Source organism: Plodia interpunctella, chromosome 16, assembly GCF_027563975.2.
Source record: "Plodia interpunctella isolate USDA-ARS_2022_Savannah chromosome 16, ilPloInte3.2, whole genome shotgun sequence".
In the NCBI taxonomy this organism is placed as follows: Eukaryota; Metazoa; Arthropoda; class Insecta; order Lepidoptera; family Pyralidae; genus Plodia; species Plodia interpunctella.
Window position 1 is genome coordinate 3,411,932 of NC_071309.1, and position 27,106 is coordinate 3,439,037.

General features: G+C 34.5%; 3 protein-coding genes across 6 annotated transcripts; 2 read left to right on the top strand and 1 right to left on the bottom strand.

Moving 5' to 3' along the window:
- LOC128676549 (uncharacterized protein) lies at nt 1–27,069 on the bottom strand. 4 transcript variants are annotated; one of them, XM_053756706.1, is made up of 8 exons: nt 26,885–27,069; nt 24,994–25,102; nt 24,440–24,585; nt 23,425–23,518; nt 22,313–22,464; nt 1,373–1,564; nt 702–873; nt 1–253 (listed from the first exon to the last, which is right to left on the bottom strand). In XM_053756706.1, exons 1-8 carry the CDS (start codon nt 26,943–26,945, stop codon nt 196–198), a joined length of 984 nt encoding a protein of 327 aa, XP_053612681.1. In that variant the 5' UTR covers nt 26,946–27,069; the 3' UTR covers nt 1–195. The 4 variants fall into 4 exon arrangements, with proteins under 4 accessions (XP_053612681.1, XP_053612682.1, XP_053612680.1 ...); XM_053756707.1 differs by having other exon boundaries at nt 24,440–24,599; XM_053756705.1 differs by having other exon boundaries at nt 24,994–25,108.
- On the top strand, nt 3,623–10,726 carry LOC128676547 (aldehyde dehydrogenase X, mitochondrial-like). Its single transcript, XM_053756702.2, has 11 exons — nt 3,623–3,793; nt 5,603–5,707; nt 6,442–6,709; nt 7,070–7,186; nt 7,303–7,490; nt 8,139–8,241; nt 8,620–8,801; nt 9,175–9,336; nt 9,649–9,806; nt 10,163–10,237; nt 10,536–10,726. Exons 1-11 carry the CDS (start codon nt 3,767–3,769, stop codon nt 10,609–10,611), a joined length of 1,461 nt encoding a protein of 486 aa, XP_053612677.1. The 5' UTR covers nt 3,623–3,766; the 3' UTR covers nt 10,612–10,726.
- Nucleotides 11,953–21,674, top strand: LOC128676546 (aldehyde dehydrogenase X, mitochondrial-like). Its single transcript, XM_053756701.1, has 11 exons — nt 11,953–12,177; nt 14,412–14,516; nt 14,884–15,151; nt 17,273–17,389; nt 17,872–18,059; nt 19,150–19,252; nt 19,693–19,874; nt 19,994–20,158; nt 20,605–20,762; nt 21,146–21,220; nt 21,495–21,674. The coding sequence occupies exons 1-11, from the start codon at nt 12,148–12,150 to the stop codon at nt 21,568–21,570; spliced, it is 1,467 nt and encodes a 488-aa protein (XP_053612676.1). The 5' UTR covers nt 11,953–12,147; the 3' UTR covers nt 21,571–21,674.
- Nucleotides 27,070–27,106: the final 37 nt, after the last annotated feature.

The window sequence follows — 27,106 nt, forward strand, 5'->3', positions numbered from 1 at the left end:
GAACCTTAATAATAATCGTATATTTGTATGACATTTTAGCAGAAAATTGAATTTTCCATAAATTCTGAAATCAGCACATGGCTATAATTTAGGCTGAAAAGCCGCAATATGAATTTATTCAAATATATTTTTATAACTAAACATATCAAAGAGTGCATTACAATTTATTAATTTAATTTAATTAAGTCGGTGTTGCTAATCAAATGGACAATCTTCATCATGGTCGATGCTAACGCAAAACATTCCACGAGAGCTGAAACAAAGAAACAAAAAAGCCATGAAAAATTCGAATCATCTAGATCAATGTTATTAATTTACCAGGTGAGTTTTAATTGAATAGGGTGACGGTATATAAGAATTTATTATTTCGATGGTTATAAAATACAAAAACAAAGTGTGCAGAATATAATGGAAGCGTGGATGAAGCTACTCTATTTTAATAATGCAGCTACGCCCCGTCGCGTTTTATGCCAGCTCCACACTGTCGCTGAATTGAGACAACTGATGCCTTCGCGTCCGCATCTTAGTTCGGCAATAGTGTGGCACCAGCATAAAGAGATAATAATAGTTTGCGCCAAAGTTGGTCATATGTTTGTATACCCACTATTTTGCCAAGAAGATTCATAGACGCATCTGGACAAAAAGCCATGAACATACTTATTTTTTTTTTAATTATTATTTTATTATATTTCAACTCTCACCCATCCGGCGTATCCTCCCCGATCCTAACGGCGCGCTTGTCAAACCTTACACCCCAATGTCCGCCCTCCTTCGGACACTTCGTATTACAGGGAACCCCGACTATGCGCAGGCGCTTTCTGATACTGGCCGCGAAGTAACACGAACTCTTGAAATGGCTGCACCGAGAGACTCCTGAAAATTGCAAGAATTGAGGCCGGTACCGATCAAATGTTTATATCTATGCAGCGGATCCACCGTTTAAAATCGCACATTTGCTCGTACGATATGCTCGTGCGCTTTTCTTCGATTTTTCATGAGCTCTGTAGAATACTTAGATCTATTATATTAACGGGACTCACAATAAAAACACTACTCTATAGAATAAATTAATTTCTTTATTGCAATAAACCTTAGCATTAAACATAAACATGATACAATTTAGGTCTGTAATTAATACTTTATCATATCGACATTATGTCAAGTCAAGACAAAGCAAGTACGAGTATTAGAAATATAGAAAACCTTCATAGGCACTTTGGTACATGAATTTTTTTTTTTTTAATTAACAAACTACTGGCATTTCGGAAGACCCCTGCTAAGCAGAAATGCCGAATGAAACTTATTTGAACAGCTTGGGCTTATCATGCCACAATGGCTTCATTACTGAATACATATTTGATGAAAGACTCACGCATGAAATGTCCTTTGCACCCCGGCTGCCATCGACCGCCGTTGATACAGAAGTCGGCATGGCCGACTTGCCCGCTTTCCCCCAAGAAGCCAGCATTAGTGTGCAACACATGGACGACTTCTGCATCGCTCCTGCCAAGTCGGAACTCTTTGGAGCCATACGAGTTGATGAGCGGCCGAGCGGGATCCAGGCCTGGAATTTGTACATTATAATAGTACTAACTATTGCCCGCGTAAATTTTCCGCGGGAACAGTTATATTTCCGAGATGAAAGGTATGTCTACTACTGTCCCTATGTCCCTTTCCATACTTCAAACTAGACCGTGAAGAGGTAACAAACAAACTTACTTTCGCATTTATAATATTACTAAGGAATAATAATAATAATAATTTATTTATATATTATATCAAACGAAATATTATAACTCATATAAATATATAGCTTTCAAAAGACAAAAGGGCAAGATAAAAGCACTCATTCATACTAACTACGCAATATCCACAAGTAAATTCGCGTCGGCATATATCATGTGTCTGAGTCCGGCGACAGTGTGGAGCTGGCATAAAACTTATACGAGTATGACACGACGAGTAGGATTCGAACCTAAGTCTTTCCGGTCTCAAAAGTCTGAACCACTGGGTCGTAATTAATATTTAAACTTATATAGTACTTACTTGAGATAACGCAAACAAATATTGTTTTTCTCAATACAGTACTCAATTGTTACTCTATAGCTGATAAATTAATAAACAACACTCAATTAAACCAATTTGGTATTATTATTTATCAATACAATTCAGTATTGGATAGATTATATGAGTGAAGAAGACCAGAGAAAGTATTTTATTGTTGCATTTACTGCAAAGAAAGAGAAGTTAACGTAGCCAAATGAGAGAGAACATATCCTTATATCAGACTGATATCGACGCGAATGAATTAACATTGCGTAACTAGTTTGAATGAGAGCTTTATTTACCGCATTAAAAAACCAGCAATGTAAAAAGTAAAGCTCTTATACTAACTACGCAATGTTGGAGGTGGCATTATACTTTCAAATCCAAACGAATATCTTCAACGGCAGAATTTTCTAAGTGCCCTAATCAAAAGGTAATCCTAGCAGTAAAGATATAGTAATAAATCCCTGTGAAAAATGCAATTTGTAATCTGCCAAAACAATTGCGTGGTCTATTAAGTATAAGATTTCATACCATTTCATTCCACAGTATACTCGTAAAAATAGTATATTTAGGTAGGTACGCAAAATTTTACGAGAAAAATAGGCAAGTATTGTTCACACATTGCGTATGATTGTGCAATTGATACCAATATATTATTTAATTTCGTGGTCGATTTAATATAAGATTTCATATCATTTCATTCCACAGTATACTCGTAAAAATAGTGAATGTAGGTAGGTACCACGCAAAGTTTTACGAGAAAAATAGGAGTATGGTTCATGAATACCTACATTGCGTATGATTGCGCAATCGATACCAATGTGTTATTTAATTTAGTCGCGAATTTTCGATAAATTCATACAAACATCTGCTTATTATAAATAGTATATAGACGGAACACTGAAAATATACTATAGTTTTAAAACCCTGGCAGTACAGCTAAGATTAAATTACAAAAAAAGGCTATTTTTTTCGAAAATTAGCTAAAGATGTTGTGTATGAAAAATAAACTACCTATTGATGAGGGTAATATATACTTGGACAATATAGCTTAGAAAAAATATAGAAAGTGAGAGTACGTAATCCATGTGAAAGTTAGACACAAAATGATCTCTTCGAGTTTTTTCCTTTAGCTCGAGATTAAAAAATTAAATAATGAGTAGGTAGCTAATTAATGCGTTTAATTTAAGAGCACTAGGTACTCAAGTTTGTATGAAACATTGTAGTCTAGATAAACGATATGTCAATAAAAATTTATACAAATGAATGCAATACAGTTTAGATAAAGTAATAGGCCGATGATTATTATTAATTTTACTAACTTTTTTTTTGTTTTTCTTTTGGGTAAATATATATGTAAGTTATAAAATAGTTAACGACTACAAAAAATATTTTAAAAATTTTCTGAAAACAAAAAACTATTTTGATGTTAAATTAGGTGGAAAAGAAAAATGAAAAAAAAAGTATTTCAAACGGTAGCAAAATTTTGTAATATTCCACAAACTGATTAATTTAAAAATTTAAATAGATAACAGGAATCGGGTTGATAAGCTAGTGCAGTGAACTGATAACTGTCTCCGGCGTATCTTCAAGTAGCCAGTCGAATGTCAAGTAAGATTGTCCCTTGAATTCTATTTAGGTACAAACCACACTCCACTGCGCGCACTCGGCGGGAGGCATTCAGTGTGTGTTTACGTATTTTCAACAAACTTACAAAATGAAAGTCGACGTAAAATACACTAAGGTAAGTTATTATTTTCTATATTCAGTTATAAATTAATTCAAAAATATTCAGTTTGCTTTATTTTAAATTGAAAAAAATATTGAGAGTTCGAACCATCTTGCCCCGGCTTCACTGTATGTATAAATGTATTTTTTGTGAGAAATCAGTAAACATATATGTTTACTGAAATCTAGGTAGCGAACTATAGTTCGCTACCTAGATTTATAAAATACATATACATAATAAGGCGGCTGTGTTCCAAAATCAAAAGATGAAACAATGAAATAATTAATAAATTTATCACAGCTCATTAACAATAGCTGTTTTTTACTTAATGATTACCGATTACATATCATTTAAAAATTGTATATCAATATAGATACGATGTTTGTGGATATAGTTTTCACATAAGGGTGTCTTATCTTCTTCAAATTTTAAAATAGTGAACGTAACTCCCCAAATAAAAGAAAAACCTACTAAAATATTTTACAACAGATATAACTGATCGCCTAAAAACAATAAGAGAACTCTGGTCTAATGCAGGTGTACTTACACAATGTCAGTTCTTTTTTTGACATTATAATGATAATAAAAATTATATACCTACTTTCAGACTCTGAAATTTCAAATATCTTGGCTGATGACAATAATACCTATATAAAAAACGTTGCATTGTGTGTTAACAGAGTACAAACCATAACGTGCTGTAATTTCAAACTTCCGCGTGTTTTCTGGTTAGCCATATTGGTACTGTAGCTAACTGCCTATTGTCGATTTCAATTGTTATCAGACCTATACATAACCATAGTTTTACTGAATATAGGTTCATATCAGCTTTTATTTCATAATGTTTGTTGAATATATTTTTAATTTCATTTCCTAAAAAAATAATAGCACTGACTTTTAATCTAATAATTCAAAAAGAGCACACAAGTATAATCTGAATTGGTTAATAAATTCCATGTCCGTCCGTTTGTTCAGTCAATTGTTAACGATTGTTATTGTGCTAACCGTATCGCTATATATTCAACCGGCAACAGCCCACACACACAAAATAAGGAGATCACAGAAATTTATTTTGCAATAAGGTACTAAGAAAAGAACACATGAAATCGAATATCTACAGAGTATTTTTTTATATTCACTGTACATTATTTTTATACTCAGTACACGAAATACAACAACTTCCAAAAGAAATAATCAGTGAAATAACGAACGAAAAACTTCAACTTTTCATACTTCTTCTTCTTCATCGAGTGGACCGTTCTAATTCTTGTTTACAACATATATTTAGACGACTAACTAATTTACAAGAACAGATATTTGCTACGCTAATGTCCTATTTAAAGATGGAAGCTATATTTCTAAATTATTTTTAATTTTAGGCACAAATTGTACACCCATCCATACCATATGTCACAGTCAAGGTCTCGGGCGAGACGACGAGTATAACACAAACAAGAGATATTCCGATATTTCCAACGTTACGTTAAATATAGAATTGTGTTTATTTCGCGCTATTTGCGCCAGGGAAAGTCTTAAATTTTGTAATTGGTAGAAAGAAATGTTGATAGCACCTACTTAATAGAGTTGAAAATACAATTGGATATATTCTGAAAAATGCCACCTGCTTTTTTTTTCTTTTTAACAATCTTGTAGCAATTGTGCATTAAAAACAAATCTAATCCATGAGAGTGAATAAATTAATATTCACGAGTAGTTTATTTGAACACGAATATCCCGTAAATCTGTCGTCAAAAGTGGGCCCTCCCTCACACCACTCGCACATTTTTACACTGAAAATGTAAATCTAATACAAAATATTTTTAGTTATTCATCAACAACGAGTGGGTGGATGCTGTCAGCAAGAAGACCTTCCCCACCATCAACCCTCAGGATGAGAGCGTCATCACTCAGGTTGCCGAAGGTGACAAGGTAAACATCACTATCAATCTGTGAATGAAGCGGTCGTGTAATCAGAAAGTTCAAGGTTCGAATACTCCTCCAGCTTGCCAGGGAAACCTGGAATGAATAGACTTGGAATAGGGTACTTTTAATGGGGAAATTCGGGGCACAGCTAGTAATACATAAAAATATGTTATTTGTTATATCTACCTAATATGAGTTACCAGTGGACGATAACTCTACAGTGGAAACTATAATGATGCAAATGATATTCAAATAAGTTTCTGAGAATCACACATTTAAGATTACAGAAATCCTAACAAGCCATATCATAAAGGTAAAGATAATAAAGACGATATGATAAGAACATATTATGAAATTAATTGTGTACCTACAGCTCCGCCGCCCGCGGAAAAATGTCCTGGGTGCCTTCATCATACAAACTTTCACCCCCTTTCTTGTCTTTGCGTTTTCCGTTTCCGTTCCAGAATTGTATACGGTTTCTGTGTTTCCCTTTTAAACTTGTTGTTGTGATAAAGGCAACGAATCGAAACATGTCGAAGAATCTGTCAAACTATTTCGCGTTACCGAAACGGTAAAAAAATTCAAGGTAGAACATTCAAGGTCTTATCCAGCTGAAGTTATTAGCGTGATCATTATTTTTGAAAACAAGGGAGGGACATAGGGAGTCCAAACGGGGGCCTCAATTGGAACATTGGTGATTAGGTGCTTGTAACTTATAAAATGCCATTAATGACTTCCAGGCTGACATAGACGTAGCAGTTGCAGCTGCAAAGAAAGCTTTTCACCGCTACTCCGAATGGCGTCTCTTGGATGCCTCCGAAAGAGGTCGCCTCCTGCTGAAACTGGCTGACCTCGTCGACAGAGACGTCCAGTACCTTGCTGAACTGGAGACTCTGGACAATGGGAAACCAGTTAAGAACGCCGTTGGTGAAATAAGCTGGGCAGCAAACATTATCAGATATTACGCGGGGAAAGCTGATAAAATTCTGGGGAACACCATTCCAGCAGGTAATAACTGATGTGAAACACCTAAATATAAATTGTTTGACGTTGCTCTTGATGATAAATTTGTTTTTGTGTGTATGTAGGTGCAAAAAAATAGTCACTATCACTGCTGATAATTTCATAAATTCGAATATTTTAAACTCAGGTTATCAAAAGGTACATAATTTATCTGACTTCTCTAGCTCGAATACAATTATAGCAAAAGAAAATGCTCAGAAAGTGTCTCTAACAGACAGATAAAATTTTGTATTTGTATGGTACATTTCTTATTTATTTTTGGTTTAGTTCAGTTGTTTTAACTCTTATACATTTTAAGACTGGTCTTCGTATAAAAATGAAAAAAAAATGTTAATTTAATTTCAGATGGAGAAGTAATGTCATTCACACTGAAGGAGCCGGTGGGTGTCTGTGGACAAATTCTGCCATGGAACTACCCCATTCCTATGTTCATATGGAAGATTGCCCCCGCTTTAGCTGCCGGTGAGTTTATTAAAAATATATTTTTTGTTTTAAGATTTGAAACCAATACGTACTACTTACGTACTAAGTACGTTATTTAAAAATAGTAATGTAATACAGATTTTTATCTTTTCTAGGATGTACAACAGTGGTAAAGCCAGCGGAGCAGACTCCCCTAACGGCTCTCGCCATGGCTGCCCTGGTCAAGGAGGCTGGCTTCCCACCAGGAGTTGTCAATGTTGTCCCTGGGTACGGACCGACTGCCGGCGGTGCGCTCACGCACCACCCTGATGTCGACAAAGTGGCGTTCACAGGATCTACAGAGGTAATGTTACATAGGTAGCTGCACACTATTTTTTTTTTTATTTGAAGGCCAACATCTATAGATACAAGTAGAAAATTCGGCCATTTATAGGCCCTCACAGATAGGTAACATTAATATAGGGGTTTATCAAACCTCTAAAAAAGAATATAAAAAATAGTATAATAAAGAAAATAATAAAAGCACTAATCCTCGTAATTATATATCTCAACGTCAACTGCATCGGTGATCACCTGATTCCTATTAATCAACTGTAAAACTATATATTAATTGATTAAATTATTTATGTGGTGTCGCATAATTTGACTTTTTTTTATTTATCGCTAGTTTATAAATGAAATTGAAAATAATTAATTTGTGAGGGTATGCTTGAATATAATGGAAGAGTGAGAACTCATTAGTTAGGATGATAAAATTAGTTGCTTTAGCAACGAATATTATATTGAAAATGATATTAATTATAAAAAAAATTGACAGAGATTGTCATTCAGAGATGTTCAATTATTAGAATTATTATTAGCACTGATGGATAATAATAATTGTCATAATTTACGTTTCAATGATGATGTTGAGGGAATGTTTAAGAATTCTCTTTTGCTAGATTTTATCTATTATTATATATACATTTTAATATATTTTAAAATTTTCAAGATTGGTCGTGTCATCATGAAGGCCGCCGCTGAAGTCAACCTCAAACGTGTCACTCTCGAGCTCGGAGGCAAGAGTCCACTGGTCATCTTCAATGATGCTGACGGTTAGTAATTTTACAATCTTCATCACCTTGCTGCTACCACTATCATCATCAGCCTACTTGCTACCCTAGTACTGGACATAAGCTTTCTTCTTTACTCGTTAAATTTCTCTATCCTTGGCTATCGCAGTTCAGCAGCATAGCATGTGATCCACCCAGATAGGATGTGGTCACCAAAGCTTATGAACGTCTGCAACACCGGAGGTGTCTCTCGCTTGTTGCTGACTTTGAGGCCTAGGGTTTTTGATATTAATTTACTAAATAGACCTTGTCTAACTTAATGAGTTTTAATTTATAATATGACAAAGTCGTAATAAATAATTATAGCAGAAACATCATATAACTAGTAGGTAAATGATTTAAAATAAAATATTATTACAGTGGAAAAGGCTGCATTGCTGGCTCACAGAGCTGCATTCGCCAACGCCGGGCAATGCTGTGTGGCCGGGACCAGGACATATGTGCAATCAGGAATCTACGACAAATTCGTCGCTAAAGCCGCCGAAATCGCTAAAAAGCGATCTGTCGGCAACCCGTACCAGGACGTCGACCAAGGCCCTCAGGTTGGTAAAGATAATGTTACAATAATTGTTATTGAATGCTGTCAGAATCTATGAATGCCCAGTTCAGTTCTTGTTTACGAAGCTACTACCAGAAGAATATTCCTAATCAAGGGAAACTCAACAAACACGTTAATGACTTTGAAAAAAAAAGTTTCATATAAAATCAAACCCAACCATAGTATTTTGTAAAATTGTTATACTCAGTTTTCAAATATTTGTTTTTGTAGTTTACCTATTTTATCATATCAGTTTAAGCACTAGATTCCTCTAGCACTGATTCCCCGGGGAATGAACTTGATAGTGTAAAATGATCGCCAGATGGACGAGTGAGTTAATTACGTTTCATAAAATTATACGTTCTTGCCTACTTCAGATAGACAAAGAGATGTACGACAAAGTGATGGGTTACATTGAATCCGGCAAGAAGACAGCCAGGTGTGTCGCTGGAGGTGCACGCTATGGCACTGCTGGTTTCTTCATCCAGCCCACAGTGTTTGCTGATGTCAAGGACGACATGAAGATCGCCAGAGAAGAAGTGAGTACAGATTACTGAGAAGCATCAAAAATATTAATATCCTATGCATTATGTCAGGTATTTCATCTTAGCGGCAATCATTGGTTTTTGTGACGATATGTCAGTGGCCGAGTGCTATTGGAGTCAAGTCGGTATTTTAATAAGAATGCCCTTACTATTGCTGCAAGGTTAACCTCATTAAGAATCATATATAATATTAGGTTGGTATTATAAAATTAATGTATCTTTGTAGCTGAAGAATCTATGTCATATAATACGAATAATATTAAAACTCTAATATAAATTTTTTGCTTAACCATGTTTTATTTTCAGATCTTCGGGCCTGTCCAAAGCATCTTGAAGTTCGAAACGTTCGAAGAGATCGTGGACCGCGCCAACGACTCCAACTACGGCCTGGGAGCCGGCGTGGTCACCAACGACATCGCCACAGCTCTCGCTTTCGTCAAACACGTCAGGGCTGGTTCTATGTGGTTCGTACATTCACGAAATAACAAATTTAACAAGTTTTTAGCAAATATTTTTTAATTGATTTTTTGCCACACGCTTGTATTGTCGTAAATTATGTCCATGTAAATGTAAAACGATATGGCGTTCCCTCGTTGGGAGCTAATCCTGGTACATAATCAGGTCATGTTATCATAATAATGCATTGTCATGAAATCTGAAGCGACTGTATTTTAACTCTGTAGAACAAGCGGAAGTAAGTAATTTACTGTGGTCACACCTCCAACATATTTGTTGTTTTCTTATCTTCGTAGGACTATCAATATTTTTTACCAAGAAAAGCCTTGTCTGTTTAAAGTCATAATACTTATTTTAATTTCAGGGTCAACACTTACGAGCACGTGGCAGTTCAGACTCCATTCGGAGGATTCAAGGAATCTGGCATCGGACGCGAGTTGTAAGATTTCCTACCAATTTATTATTGTGATACTTTCAAATTATTTCTATTTTTATTTATTCAAATTCTTTCAGTTTAGATTAGCATCGAGATATGAATGTGAGCTTCGAATTTAGATTCGAAGCAATAATTGTTTCGCTTATTAGTCCAATTATTAGTAATTGGACTGAAAATAAACAAAAGTTCTATCATCTTAATATTTTCCCATGACCCAAGGGCATCATTATTTCTTATCACTGTAATTTGTTTTATACCTATTCCTAAGGCATATTAATATAATTCTCTCTTTTCAACACAGGGGTGAAGACGGCATCCAGCAATACTTGGAAAATAAGACTGTGACCATCAATCTGCCAAAGAAACCCTTGATTTAAACAACCCGGAGCCAAACAACAGTTAACCAAAGCATTTATTTACTTATTAACATTTAAAATTATTTTTGTACTTTTAATGTCCCAAATAAAATTATCGCCACGTTTTTAATACTTATTTTAAAATTTTATTAAACAGCGCTAACTTGAATACTGATTGCCAACCCAGGAACTGTTTGAATTTCTACGTAAACAATAAACACAATACTAGATTTTATTAAACTCATGGTCAATGGTTACCACAGTCTATCAACGCCTGCACCTGTGCAAACACATGCTCGTTGCCTACTTTATGGCATAGGATCTTTTGCCATATTATCCTATCATTACACTACCTCTCTCTCATCCTTCAAAATGGAACTCAACAATGCAAGCATTGCTGTTTGACGGCAGATATAGATGAGAGTGAGGTGCCCATACAGATGACCTTTGTACCAAGATCTACCTATGGTAAATGATTATCTTATCATGTGGCAGATATATACTTAACTATGTATAGGCATAATCATGTATATTCGAGGGCAGATAAACCTACCCCCAGTGGTAGTAAATTAGAAAGATGGAGGTTAGATTTACCTGGCCCCGACTGTATGTACATTTCCTATAGGTAGTTACTTTATTTTGACCCGATCAGAAGCCCTCTATGAGGTTTAGTTTAGGTAATGATTACACGACACAAAGCCAGTAAATTTGCTCAGACCAAGAACTAACCATCGTTTGTATTTCTGTTCGAATTGTTACAATTAAATTTACAGCACCGGAGGCAATAATGAAATAAATATCTAGAAATTAGTTTTCGGTGTAAATAATTCTTTAAAATCATTTTTTAACCCCCGATGGCGGAAGATTCATGAATTTAAAGTGTCTACTTACGTATATTTGTGTGTCTGTCCTATCATCGTATCAGCCAGACGGCTGCAAAATTTTTGATCTAAGTAGGTAGTTTATTTTTTGATTAAAAGAGAATTTAATCGAAACTCTTCCTAGCTAGGTATATGTTTGACAAATGTGCGTGCGTTCAGCCGTTTGGAAACTGTTAGCTCTTTCAGCAGATGAGATGACGAAAGCAAATTTGTAGTCGGGGATTTCTTAAATTTTTATTTTAGTTTTTATATCAATTAAGTAATCGAAATTTAATGACTTGGCGAGACAATACTTTAATGTACATTATAATCATGAGTTCGATGCTAGTCTAAACAAACAGTCCATATTTACAGGACCAAAACAATTCAAAGCAAACTTCATTTCTGTTCTTTGAATCTTCTACATTAATTTGAACAATCTACTTTATTTTATTGATTTATTTTATTTATATATTGATTGATATATTTATTTTATTGATGGTATCGTAATTTGGTTACATTCGATAGTGCCGGTAGTCGTATCGATATTTTGATTATAGGCGAACTATCGATAGTCGCCTATCGTGCGGTATCACTACTAAACAGACCAGCTCAGCTCAGTACATATCCGAGGGACTGTGAGTGCGCACGTAAATTTTACTGAATTTAGCGCTACTAATAAAATATAGATTTCAATATGGTGAAAGTTGACGTCAAATATACAAAGGTAAGTGGAATGTAATAACGAAATGGATGACGTGTATGACTGTCGCATGTATTTTTTATCTTATTTGTATAAACTACATACACATATGGCGTACCGGCTCTTACCGGTTGTCAACTACACACTGTTGCAATTATGATTGCTATACAGACATTAACATTATATAAGTAAGCTATTATAAATCTACACTGATGTATTCAAGAAATTCTGTGAATAACTACATTTTAGAACGTGTAACCATGCCCATTTAGATTCTTGTATGTCTACCTACACCCTAAAACATATCAAAACTTGCGAGGCAATCAAAAAACTTGGACCAAGAACATAAACCATGCATAAATTGACCTCAAACACATTGAACCATGACTAAATTGACCTTAAACACACATGATAAGTGAAAACTTTCGTTAATGAATGCAAATATTATTATGACCACTATAACTATGTATATCGAGTAATTTATCGGCACCAACGATATGACAGAAATGATTTCATTCTTCCTAGCTTTGTGTTGTTTTTAAGGTGACAAAACAACCAGATAAATTATGTATCATTTGGCATTACAACAAACCCAAAATTAACTCACCTAACTACCAATTAGTTACTAAGAAAATCAAGTCAAATTTTTCAATTCAAATCACCTTATCATTAAAGATAGATAGGTACTACCTACCTTACTTTATTCAGACCTTATAGTATACCCTAGATCTTGTTTAGACCATCATATTGCTTTATCTTTACATAAAAATAATCCTTCGTTGTTATAGCTTTTAAATATAGGTAGTTACTTTTAAATAAATTTACAGAAGTAAATCCTAACTAATTCAAATGCGAAAGTAAGTTTGTTTGTCTGTTATCACACACTATCTACTCAACCAATCATATTAAATGTTTTACATACATAGGTACCTATAGGTTGAAATACGATGAAGCACACAGGGTACATTTCATCGAGGAAAAATAACAGCTCCCGTGAGAAATCACGCGGGCGAAGCCAAGGGCAAAATCTAGTTCTAAATAAATGCCACTAGTATAAAAAATTACGTAAAGTGGGCATCAATCACGTCAAATTCACGATAAAACCAGTTTGTTTGTATTAATTTAATTAGAGGATGACAATTTTTCCGCTCTTTTCTCTTCGCTGCTTGCGTAAATTAAGTAGGGAACAAATTCATCTATGCCGTTTCTGCCTGGCGCTGGCAGAAGAGACAAACCCAAAAATGTTAGCTTGATGTCGTGCCATATTAGAGGAGAAAAAGTTTGAAAGCAGAATCTAGCTCCGACGCTTAATAGCAGAGGAAACCGGGAAAATGCTAATACCGACCGAGAATAGCCGTTTTTGCCTCGTTATGAAAAATCATTAATTACATTGCCTTAGGTTCGCGTTTTTTTGTTAATATTACTATAAACTTCCATATTATTCATACTCATATTATAAATACGAAAGTCTGACTGTTTGTCTGTTAGCTTTGACGGCTAAACCGCTAGCCGCTGGACCAATGTTGATGAAATTTTGTATTACATGCGTGCGTACTTAAATACCCCGTTCAAAGATAGACTACTTTTTTTTCAAAAATCAACCCTCAAATGCTATAATGGGAGCCCCATTATATTATGTATAAAAATCATGTCTATTCCGCTTTCTCAGGGAAATTCACGCGGGCGAAACCGCGAGCAAAAGCACTTGCCTTTCACGGTTCACGATTTTTTATATATCGATTTTTTGGTAATTCGAACATTCATATAAGCAAGGGTCGCGCCAATATGGGTAATCGTGGGTAAAGTTCAAGTAAAAAAAAGTACACTTCAGTTAATTGACAATTTAATAAAAAAAGTAAAGGCCTAACCCTAACATGAATAGTTAAAATTATCCTGAAATCGTTATGTACCGAATTAAAAACGCTAAGAAAACATCACGTGTTTAATGGTCGGCCCCATAGCATTTGTACTAAGTTATAACGTGAAATGCTATAAATTATAAGTCCCGTATATAATAAATAGCTTCGTACTTAGATAACAAAATGGTTTGTCCACCAAAATACATTGTAAAATATGTATAACTGGAGTCCTACATAACAGCAGGATGAACCGATACATTCGAAATGAGAGCGACAAAGACAGATGTTTTATTTTTATACTATTTGACATCTGTCCTAGGAATCAAATTATATTTACCAAGTTTATATAATTATAACATTTAGAGAAGAAATTAAATAACTAATGCCACGTTTGTTTAGTTGTTCATCAACAACGAATTTGTGGATGCTGTCAGCAAGAAGACCTTCCCCACGATCAACCCTCAGGATGAGACCGTCATTGCTCAAGTAGCTGAAGGAGATAAGGTAGTGTAATCTAAGCTCAAAGTACTTGTATACTTGGTATACACTAAAAACAAAATAGATATAATATCACAGGGTCGAACAGTCTTTATAAAAATCTTTGAACTACTAATATTAAGCTTGGCGATGGCTGACTCATGCGTCAACTCGGGAACGGGTGCAACCAAGGAGAACTGGTCAGCTCGATCTCTTAAAAAGTGTTTTTTTTTTTAGTTTTTTTTTTAACTTCACCACTGAAATGGACAAAAATATTTATATTAGGTGTATATAGTTTATAGGAAATTTTATTGGAAAAATAGAACCAATCTACCTTTACAAAAAGTAATAAGGTCAGATTATCTAGATCCCACATATGGCAATTTCATTCCAGGCTGATGTAGACAAAGCCGTAGCGGCAGCTAAAAAAGCCTTCCACCGGTATTCAACATGGCGGACAATGGACGCTTCCCAACGAGGCCTCCTCATGCTCAAGCTGGCAGACCTGATCGAATCCCAGGCCAGATATTTAGCAGAACTAGAAACCTTGGACTGCGGGAAGCCAGTAAAAGAGGCGGAATTTGAAGTGTACTATGCTGTGACTGTTCTGAGATATTATGCCGGCAAAGCTGATAAGATTTTGGGCAGTACTATACCAGCAGGTGAGATAGATCTACTTTTCCATTTTTAACGGTTTCTCATACTCAATATATTTTGTTTTTTTTTTTTAAATAGACGTAAGTAATCAATTTGTATGGCATTTTAACATTTTGTTGCTCACAAAAATACGACTTTAGAAGAACACTAACATGCGCGTGATTCGACACACGCACTTGATCAATTAGGGAAGTAACTAAATTATCTCTAGGTTATAGTTTTTTTACTATCACAATAACTAAATAAAACGAAAAAGAAAACTAAAACTAAAATAAAATTATTTTTAAAAAGCAGAATTCTATAACATATCATATACTAGAGATAATCATTTCACCCGGGTTAAATTCTGAATGTAAATATAAGCCTTATCAAGTTAGAGACAAGCACGAGTGATGATTAATTGAATTAATCATTGATTGGATTTAGATCTGATAAAAATATTAGAACGTCATTCATTAACACAATTTGACTAATTATTAATTTTTATTATGATTGAAAAAGAAAGTGTAACAAAATTACGAATTTGTCGTTACCTATACGAGACGTTAAACTGGTACTTATTAACTTATCGCGTCGCGATAAAACAATCCGCGAACAAACTGATAGAGAAAGTCCGAAATTTTTTTTTGTGTTCTACTAGTCCCATAAAGACTTCTGGAATTATTGTTCTTTAATATCTCGTATGTACAGATATCCCACTTACAGTTTTATTATATGGATAGATTTACTCCCTTATTTTATGACTATTTTTCAATGATAAGAAATTATTTTTAAATTTTATTGCTTCGCAAATTTTGTTTTAAGTATATACGTAGACCGTTACAAAGTTTAGTATCATCGTTTATTTATATACCAATAGCATAACATGTTTATGTATAATTTTATTTACTAATTTTGCCTTTGTGTTATCAGTTTTTGTGATAATTGCCACGCTGTCTGGACCATGAGGGGCGTGATCGTGATGTGGCGTGAAATATAGGTCATGTGTTACGGCTGTCGGTCAATATCTATATATAAAAATATCTAACACATCTGATCATAATATAGCTTTAACTACTAGTTCTCGCACGGTCCGTTCGGACTGCGATCCTATTGTTGTTCAATTGTCTTTATATTCCCCTGGCTAATGGTTTTAATTGGAAAAATAAGAAAACAATAAAACAAACGCTCTAAAACTAATATATTTATTGTTTACGTTACTAGTTAACTTTCAAGTTTTGATTATAATATATTTTAGTTTAAGTATAGTATTTTATGTTACAGAATAATTAATTTTGTATGGAGTGTATTATTATATTAGACAGACATTATGATTTATTTCTAATTCAAAATAAATTTACAAACCAATTTTTTTACGAATGATTGCCAATTAAAATAAGATTTATTTTAAAAAATAATTGTAATAACCTAATCGACTGATGTATAAGTAAACAAGGAAATTGATTCGTTTATTATGCTAAGTAATACAAATTAAAAATATATCGCCTTATTTACATAACAATGTGCAAATTGTGTTTTCTTAAAACGAATGCATTATCGTAATAGGTTCCTACATACATACTTAGTATTTTCTTTAAAAACACCTGCATTTGAGACAACCTTCATCGTATTCATATGGAAAATGAACAGTACCTCTATAATATATAAAATAAACTGTTAATTTCCACATAAATTAACGTTGTCGGATTCTATTACCTATATAAATATTCGTGTCGGCCACACTAATAGCTTTATAGACAGTTAAGAGCATGTGAAAATAATAAAACTTTTTAGGAAAATCTGTTGAAATAGAATCGACATGCCAAGAAAGAAACTTTCAAAACAGATTTTTTTGCCTAAAACTACTTATCTATAATATCCCAACAGTTACTACCGTTAAAAAACTAGTTATATAAAGTATTCCAACTCCGCTAACTCACACCTAGCGCTGCCATCACATTTTGTCAATTCGTTTTTTATATTAGCGAAAACTAAAAAAATAATTTATTAAAATTATACTAGACTAAGTACATAAAACATTTTATTAGAAACTACCTCTTATTTATAGTCTACACAATTGAAACTCATATATAAGAAAGTTTAATGTCAACAACATTTTCGTTAGGAATTTAATCCTATTCTTTCAGACGGAGAAGTTTTGTCGTTCACATTAAAGGAGCCCGTGGGAGTCTGTGCACAGATCATACCCTGGAACTACCCCATCCCTATGATGAGCTGGAAGATCGCACCAGCTCTAGCTGCAGGTATCTATTTGTTTGTTCGTAATAACTTTAATGCACGAAAATAAGAAAACTAAATTAATGTGTATATGTAGGGATACTTATAACGCAGATTCTAATAACCATCTCTCTCATCTTCGAGTGTCGACATTTGGGGATGTAAAGACGCGAATCCGGGGTTAGCGTAAAAAATAAACCTTTAAATTTTGATAATTCGGCTGCGATTTACGACCGGTTGCCTGCCTGACGTCAACCCTCCTTGGGAATCCTATTATCGCCTTTCAGCAGTCAAGCCAATTCCTGCTTGCCTAAACTTACTTATTTCTCAGTCTTTATGATCTTTTGATTTATGATAGTCTCGCTCGACAAAATATCAAAATATCTTTATTGCACTTTAAACTTAGCTTATACACTGTAGTCGGATTACAGCTTATCGCAATTGCCTAATACAATTATTATGTAATATTTGATAAGAGTATAATTAAACTTTGAAGTGTTTTGCCAAGGTTGTACGCTGATAGTGAAGCCAGCAGAACAGACTCCGCTAACAGCCCTCGCTGTGGCAGCCCTGGTGAAGGAGGCTGGTTTCCCGCCAGGAGTTATTAACGTCATCCCTGGCTACGGCCCTACGGCTGGCGCGGCCCTAACACATCACCCTAATGTGGATAAAGTGGCTTTTACTGGATCTACTGAAGTGAGTGCAACAATTATTTTATGGACGATGTTGAGCAAACGAAGTGAGTTCGCCATTTCTTTAATTTCTATTAATAAGTAGTGAAGCCGGACCCTTCACTACTTACTAATAATGCTTTAATATAGGCTCATTCTTTTGCATTCACCACTGGAATGCTCTTAGATCGTTCCATATAAGAAAAAAAAAATATTGTTCTTTATGTTAACTTGACGTTGGGTTTGACAACCTCGGTGGCGCAGTGGTAAAGTGCTTGCCTCCGAACCGAGAGGTCCCGGGTTCGATCCCCGGTCGGGTCATGATGGAAAATGATATTTTTCTGATTGGCCCGGGTCTTGGATGTTTATCTATATATGTATTTGTTATAAAATATAGTATCGTTAAGTTAGTATCCCATAACACAAGTCTCGAACTTACTTTGGGGCTAGCTCAATCTGTGTGATTTGTCCTAATATATTTATTTATTATTTATTTATTTAACTTGGCTAGGAAGCCATGAATATGGGCTCGACAATTGATTTCGAGATTTTAAGATAAGTACATTAAATTCTAAGTATATTTTATCGGTCGCTAGAAATGAAAAATCTGCCGTGACCACAGTCTGTCTTTAAAAAAAATACCTATGGCACTTAACAAAATCTGTGATGTATTAGAGTTTATGACATCCGGGTCAAACACATACACATGCCTTGATTATTTTATCGCAGACAACTAACTTGTAGATGATGCCGACGTTTGCGATTTCAGAGTGACGTCGAGCACAATCAAACAGAACGAGTTTTAGTTACAAAGATAACTGTAATAAATCAGGGGAAGAAATCACTCAGATGTAGTTATTTATTTATTAAGATAAATATAATGTGGGGTTCATAGACTCTACTCTTATGCTCTACTCTAATACTCTCAATCTTTTGCGGGGCCGGGACGCTCTCATTATTTTTAATGTTCGTTGTGAGCATCCCCATAATAACATGATTTCATATGGTATGGTTACATGCGACATAAGACCTTTATGAATCAAGAACATGAAAGTGCAATATGATACATATGGTTTCTAATTTATAAAATCTTACGATGATTTCACTTTTGGTAGGTCGGGCGCATAATTTTAGGAGCGGCCTCAACAGTCAACTTGAAACGAGTCACATTGGAGCTGGGCGGCAAGAGTCCTTTAGTGGTCTTCAATGATGCTGATGGTAAGTCTCCATTAATGTTTTTACACGCTATTATTAACTATGCATGCAAGGCATACGGTGAGGGCTTGAGGTTAATATATAAGTCTGTGGGTGAGGGTAACTATGTTTGTTCGAGTGGATTCTTGCAACTCAATTTTGAATTTCAGTTTTCAATATATGAAAACTAAAATTTTGTGTACACTTTTAGTTTGGATGACAATATTTTTTTATGGTAACAAGACATGCTCCGAATGGTCCAGACAGAGGATCGCGGCTATCAACTTTTCGTTAGAAAATCAGCCTTTGTGCAATGTAAGAACTCCACAACGGTTTAATGAAGTATAATTTAATCTGTGACTGCACGGACATGATTTCTCACACCTTTACTCTATTTATTTTTCTGACGACAATAAAAGTTTGTGATGAAAATTACATTTTTTGAAAACTAATTGTAATTTCAGTTGAAAAGGCAGCTCAAATAGCTCACGCCGCCGCGTTCGCCAACGCTGGTCAATGCTGCTGCGCCGGCACCAGGACTTACGTCCAGTCCGGCATTTATGATCAGTTCGTCCAGAAAGCCGCAGAAATCGCCAAGAAGAGATCCGTAGGGAATCCCTTCGATGATGTACAGCAAGGGCCACAGGTACTATCAATTAAGTATTACATGTTTGGCAGTAGATGGCGGTGAAGGCTTTAGGTGAAGAGATGAATATGAAATTTTCAATTTGTCTTGTTGTTTTATGAAGAGACTTTTTTCTGCAGATCGACAAAGACATGTACACCAGGGTGCTAGAGTACATCGAAGCTGGTAAAGCCTCTGGAGCCAAATGCATCGCAGGGGGGGAGAAGATGGGGAATAAGGGGTTCTATATCAAACCCACAGTATTCGCTGATGTCAAGGATGACATGAAGATCGCTAGAGAAGAAGTGAGTGGAATTTAAAAAGATCTATGACTAGTATTTTAGGAACACTGTAGCGATAACTATCAACGCTACAAGAAGGTAACGCTATATTATTAAAAATACTATATCTAACTAAACGTCGATTTTATAAGGAACGTTTTTCTAGTATCACATACATATTATGTGTTACCTATATACATACATAGTTATTCCTCTAAGTATTTATGAACATTTAATAAGCCAAGAACATCCTACGAATATATTATTGTCGATATTTGATTTGTAATGCTATTTCTTGTGTAAAAAGTAGAATTGGCTGTGAGGTTGACGTCGACTCTCTTTGGGTATGATATTGTTACTTATCAGCTAACAATACTTTTTATATCCCATTAGTCACCTCGTAGAACTAATATAAACCAACATTACTATCACTTCTTATTACTTATAATCAAGCTACTTTTCCTATCAAGATCTTCGGGCCGGTCCAAAGCATTTTCAAGTTCGACACATTCGAGGAGGTCATCGACCGCGCCAACGACTCCAACTATGGATTGGGAGCTGGAGTAGTCACCAATGATATCACTACTGCCCTTACTTTCGCTAAGCAAATCCGCAGTGGTTCAGTATGGTAAGTTTAGTCATTTTCTCATTATTTGTTTTAAAACTTTTTTTTTTTCTTCATTAAATTTTCTGTTCATACATCTTTGATTTATTCCATCTGTTGCTGGCAACACAAGTAGTTTTATTTTTTTATTATTTTTTATAAGGTTGTTGTTCTAAAAAAGAAGAAAATCTACGGCTACGAACTCTGTCATGTGCCCCAATTAATATAAAAATAAAATACATTATAAACAGCAGTTTTTTGGAATTTGACAAGATCCTAACACCATCATTTTATCTGTTTTACACAAACTTACACAAATATGATTTTTTTTTTATTCATCAGGTACCTATTTTAAAGAATATAATGAATATTAGCGAATCCGTCATTAAAATAATCGATTTTCTCAGGATCAACACTTACGACCATGTCACAAGTCAAACTCCATTCGGCGGTTTCAAGGATTCCGGTCTTGGCAGAGAATTGTGAGTTTCAAAACTTTATTTTCCTTTTTTCCTACTCTTAATATACTTATATTTATAATTAAATATTCTAATAAATTCAAACAATGAGACAAAGATTTCATTCAAATAAATTCAGATAAAAAATTAAACGATCAAAAATATATGTTATACTACATTTGAGTTTATCAAAATGTAAGTTTTCGTAGCTCGCATAATAAGTTCTATTATTAATTCGTTCTATTTAATGATTAATTATTTTCACTTTTAGTGCTTTACAAATAATTTTCTTTTTCAGGGGAGAGGAAGGAATCAATCAGTACTTAGAATGTAAAACGGTTACTCTATCATTACCTAAGGTCCCTCAACTTTAACAGATGCTTTAAAATGAACTTGTGGAACAAATTCATCTATTTATATTGCTTTTACGCCAACTATATATAACTTCAACTGTAAATAAACACGTGTTTTCAACTAACTGTAGATTAGTTCTTTTGGTAATATCAAATTTGACCTGGTTTTGTGATTGGAACAGAAAACGAGAAATCCCGTTGTCCATTTAACTATTTTTAGATTCTTATAGTAACACGAACTGTAAAAAGTGAACGTTTTTTATATCAGTTTTATTGTCTTTTAGATTGCTTTTAACGTTTTTATGAACGGAGTCGTAATTATTTAACCATATTTCGAATGAAAAAAATCATATGGCGAAAGTGACTTAAAATAAATCTATAAAATCATACACCAGTGTTAGAGATTCATGCTCGGTAGGAATCATTATTTCAGCCACAAAGTCCACATAACTGATGGACTCAAGAAAGTGAAAAAAATAATAACTTCACAAAGTTCATTATCTTGAATCACTCGGAATATCTCCAAGTGGTATAAAATAATCCGGCGCGCTGGTCTGTATCCGAAGTAGTCCAAAAAATGTTACTGTATAATTACACCAACTGTTGTCGCTACTTGACGATGAGACGAGACGTGACAAAATCTGACACCAACATGTAAATAGAAGACCCTAAATCTCATATCTGCTTCAATTAGGCTATATTGAGGTCGTACACACTCATTTTTTTTTTTATAATAATGCCTTTGAAAGTCCAGTTCACTCACCAACAATCTTATACTGCTTCTCGGTGAGATGATTAGATATCATGCCGCAGATGTGAGCCCCGAGGGAGTGACCGACACACGTGATCATCCTCGCTAGAGCTCCAGCCTGCGTGATCTGCGAATACAGCTGGGCTGTGCATTGCGACGCTAGTCTGAAAAAGATTTATTATTTAAAAGACTAGTCTATGGGCGTGGAGATAACGGAAAACGCGAAAGAAATGGCGGGATTACTTTAAATTATTTTTTGGGGGGTTGGCAGCATACTGCAATCAATAAAGATTTTTTTGGAGTAAGGCCTTTGCCCAGTAATGGGACAAAACAAAAGGCTAATTTAAAAAATAGTGCCAGGAGGTTCTAATTATTTGATTGACATTTTCACCTGAGTAATGATTGGGAACAAACCTTGGATTTCTTATTAGTATAGCAACTTTTGAGTTTTCCCATTTATAAACATCACATGTCCGGAAACTAGCTATACCTATTCGTGAATCATTTTGTATATTTAATGTTCACAGAACTTTTCACGTTAGTAAGATTGCTATTAAAAATATAACTCGGACAACAATTTCGATTTCGTCGAGATCTGCTCATGAATATTAGTTCCACCTGGCATTATTTACGCCACTTTCGCTCAAATCTCCACTCATGGGTAAAAAAATTTCGTAACTATGTTTTAATGTAAATATTAGTGGGATACACCAGTAAATTTTGACATTAACCAGCATGCCGCCGTCGTTTAGATAAATGGGTGTAGTTTGCGTTTTTCTGCGCGAGTTAAAGTCAACGTAAAAGTTAACCGGGCTAACGCACCCTAAGTAATTATATTCAACAAGTTTCTAACATTAAGCTAGATCACGCAATATTACGTGGTAAACAATTAATTATTGAATTTCTTCATAATAAAATAAAGCATTGTTATTTTCTAACTAAGTAATAGGTAGCTACATATATAGATAACTGAATAAGAAAACTTCAACTCCGTCGAAGACTGTCTGACTGAGTCACTGACATCAACGTGGCCAATACGCTACATATTGCTGCGGGGCTATCATTTCTTCCTTATATTATATTACTTCTTATTTTTGCTTTCATATATGATATTTTGTACCAACCTCATGTTGGATAGCGAAGAGAGGTAGCAAGGAAACCTAGTGAGCGGCGACCAGTCCACCATGAACACGTTGTAATCACCCCGAGACAAGTAAGCTGAAACATCAGAACATATTCTTATGTCCAAATTCACTTCGGTACTAAATATAGATGATGCCTAAAACATTTCAACTATCTACATAAAAGTCGGCTTAAATACTGTTGTTAAAAAATAGTCTACGTCTCATTGAAGAAATTTTCGAAATACGAAGATTCTTATACGTATACGTATGCTTGGATCGTTGGTTGAAAAAAATCTCATCAATCTCGTAAACTATGGTGCTACTTCGTGTAACTTAAAGAGCAGTTTGTTCAATTTCATATCTATTCCTATTACATTAAAGTCTATTTTTGTTTATATCGATAATACGACTCGACAGCCTGCCCCAGACCGGTAGGATTCCGGTAGAGATAATTAACCATTGGTTCGGATAAGTGGAGTAACAGTATGACGATTTAACTCAACTTAGTTACTAATCTAACTTACTTATAAATCTGAGTCTAAACTTACTTATAGGAATAAATAGAATAATATAGGCCTACTTGCTTACGATATTTTTTCTTCTGTTTGTCCTAATGGTTAACAAGTTTGACTTGACACGCCATAAAGGTTATTGAAGGAAAAGGTCACCATGTGAAACAAATCGCTTGGTGAACTTTTTTTTTAGTTTAAAATGCCACTTTTGAAGTAATTATCACGATTGTCTTGATATTGTCGCGAGTGACTCGTAATTTCATTAACAATACACTTGTTGTTTATTACTTGTACATTAATGTGGAATTTAATAAAAATATGGATATAACATTAACCCAGTGACAACTGGAGGGGCACTGTGGTGACTGATCTGCTTTAATTGGGAGCTGTCAACTGGAAAATTGCACAGAAGTGCAGACTGGTGCTCTCTTGTTTCAGAGACCAAGATTAACTTTAGCGTCACAGAGCCAGAGGAGTTAATAGAAGCAAGTCAATTCCCTTACCATCACGTATAAATGACATAGGTGTTTTGGAGTGTGTGCCGTTGAAACCGTGGATGATTAGGACATTCTTCCTGGACCTCTTCCAGCCATACTCCTTAAGGTACTTCGTGAACTTGACGTCTACCCACTGCGCGCGAGGGTGCTCCCTGCTCATGGACAACTAATATACATAAATTAAGAAACGATCAATGAAGTCACATGAATAGACTATAGTTATTTTCAAACACGCTGGAAATTTTACAGCAAGAGGTTTTTATTAGACTTTTGTGTTACAGGTACATCAAGTGTGTATATTGATTTATTATATATTTACTCAGACTTAAGTTAGTTTGTATCATAATGTGCTATCTTTATAGGATGATAACGAAAATGATAATTATGACGAAATTATAAAGGAAATCGCGTGAAAAGTCACACTTTCACAAGGAAATTGTATAAAAATCTTACTATTTAATATTAACGACATTTTCATTGTTCCCTATGTTAAGTAATACATATTTCTTATTGTTATAATACTAACATATATAAATGGTTAGAAATACCTAAATACTTACGGTGTAAACAAATAGAAATTGATTTCGCTATTAGGGCAGACCCAGTCGTTTTTCATAACACATCGCCAGTACCGGAAATCCACCATGGACATCAAACTAGCTTCTGTTTCTGGAACTAATATTAATATAGAACATACAAATAATAATGTTAATTATATAATATTTTTATCCAACTACATACGTACAGTGATCCATCGGGGTTAAAGTTACCCAGGTTCCAAATTACATCAAAATATGTTCATCTACAAATAAGATGGACGGACGGAATAAGATTGTTAACGCAAAAGTTATAGACGCACATCTATAACTTTTACTTTAACATTAAAAGTTTGTAAAGTAAGGATGGACCAATTTAGGTATGTATGTTTTCTCATGGAGGAAATAAATTACATTAGACCTGTTTATTTCTTAAGACTCAAGAAAAGTTTATAGATCTATAGATTTTACATTATAGCTACGGTGAAAGCTGATCTCTCGGCGCGAACACTTCCTAGCTACTAAGTAAAAACTTCTTGCCAAGAATCAAGATAACTATGTACTGTTAGCTAAAGTTATATAAAACATTAACCATCGGAAAAGACATAAAACAAATGAATTTTGCATCCAGAAAACCGCAGTATCTGCTAACGGTGATTTGTAATTATGTCTGTACGAGTATGTGTGCAATCGTTTTTACTTTTAAGTATTTACTTCTTTAAGTACTACTTAGTTACAAGAACCGTATATAAAAATATAGGTAATGTAAAATCGGCTTCCGTGAAAACGTAATAAACATACAGTAGAGATTTTCGCGAATAGGTACACCCTTTTCTGAGTATATTATCGTGTGAATATGTATTATCGGCTATATCATCTACCTATACTCGTACTACCTACCTATCTATCGCAAAAAAATTAACACGCACGTCATGGGAGTCTTTCAAAGAAAAATAAGAAGATGAATGTCGACGTCAGGTTTTTATTAGATCTTTAATAAATATACCTACTCGACACTTCAGTGAAATCTAGGAAAAAGGACAATGGAAAAATTGCGACATAAAAGGAAATCTTTTTAAAAAGTTTTCTCCAATGACACTTATGTGATAATCTAGGTTTTATACTAAATGAACACCTAAATTTGGAACTTTGTGTGAGTTCGTTTTGACTTTCTTTATTTGAAAATGATCGTCAAGCGAGTCACTTTTTTGGGGTTCTATTCTCTAAGTTTACGATGTGTGATTAATGCGCAATTGCGACAATTTTTAAGTTTGGTTAAGCAGATAGCGTAAAGAAGTAACAAACGAACTTATTTTCGCAATTTATAATATTAATTAGGAAATGAGATAGATACACTAAACAAATATTATTCTGTAAGCCTTCTGCCCATTTTAAAGCCGGCTTTGATCAAGTTGAGTCTTTGGGTCAATATAATTTCTTTCGATGAGGTATAACGGTCTTTGTACAAGTGGGTCGGAGTCTCCTACGTTTTTAGCGAGAAAAATCTTGAACACCCAAAGTGGTCCATATTGAAACAATCGTTCAACATAATTTCCCCATTTCTGCACTACTGCAGTAACAGAGCGGAAAAAGAACTCAATGTGAATGCGTGACATTGTTTGATCTGTATTCCGTGATGTTTTACTATGCAACGTAAAAATAATTTACTTTTTATCAATTTCAAATAACTGGACTTATATTTATTGTAGACTAGCTGCGCCCGGGGTCTTCGCTCTCTTTATCCCGAAATTCCCACGGTGGCGAAGCCCTGGGGAGCATCTATATCATCTATAAAAAAGTCTAGTTAAGTAGGTACTTATAGGTAAGAATATTGAACTAAGAGAAAATTAATAATAAAAAAACTAATTATTTTAGTAAAAATACATTCTACTTATAATAACTGAAAATATCTTACCGATCTCATTATTCATGATTAACACTAAAAACACAGCCAAACCAAATTTGTTCAAGCACATCTTTACAATAAATACCTATAATTTAAACTATGTCACAACTTTTCACATTATAAACCGCTGTTTTAAAATCACCGCAAGAGAATCGGAGCGGTGCTGAGAAGCCCGAACATGCGCACGCGCGCGTTCCACGGATTCTTCGCGGAGAAATGGTGGCCGCGACC

Coding starts and splice junctions, on each gene's coding strand:
- LOC128676547 (XM_053756702.2), top strand. CDS start 3,767: ATGAAAGTCGACGTAAAATACACTAAG. Junction 5,708..6,441: donor AGGTTGCCGAAGGTGACAAG/GTAAACATCACT, acceptor AATGACTTCCAG/GCTGACATAGACGTAGCAGT. Junction 8,802..9,174: donor ACGTCGACCAAGGCCCTCAG/GTTGGTAAAGAT, acceptor TGCCTACTTCAG/ATAGACAAAGAGATGTACGA.
- LOC128676546 (XM_053756701.1), top strand. CDS start 12,148: ATGGTGAAAGTTGACGTCAAATATACAAAG. Junction 19,875..19,993: donor ATGTACAGCAAGGGCCACAG/GTACTATCAATT, acceptor TTTTTTCTGCAG/ATCGACAAAGACATGTACAC. Junction 21,221..21,494: donor TCCGGTCTTGGCAGAGAATT/GTGAGTTTCAAA, acceptor TTTCTTTTTCAG/GGGAGAGGAAGGAATCAATC.
- LOC128676549 (XM_053756705.1), bottom strand. CDS start 26,945: ATGTGCTTGAACAAATTTGGTTTGGCTGTGTTTTTAGTGTTAATCATG. Junction 22,465..23,424: donor TCTTCGCTATCCAACATGAG/GTTGGTACAAAA, acceptor AATCTTTTTCAG/ACTAGCGTCGCAATGCACAG. Junction 254..701: donor GGGGAGGATACGCCGGATGG/GTGAGAGTTGAA, acceptor TCTTTGTTTCAG/CTCTCGTGGAATGTTTTGCG.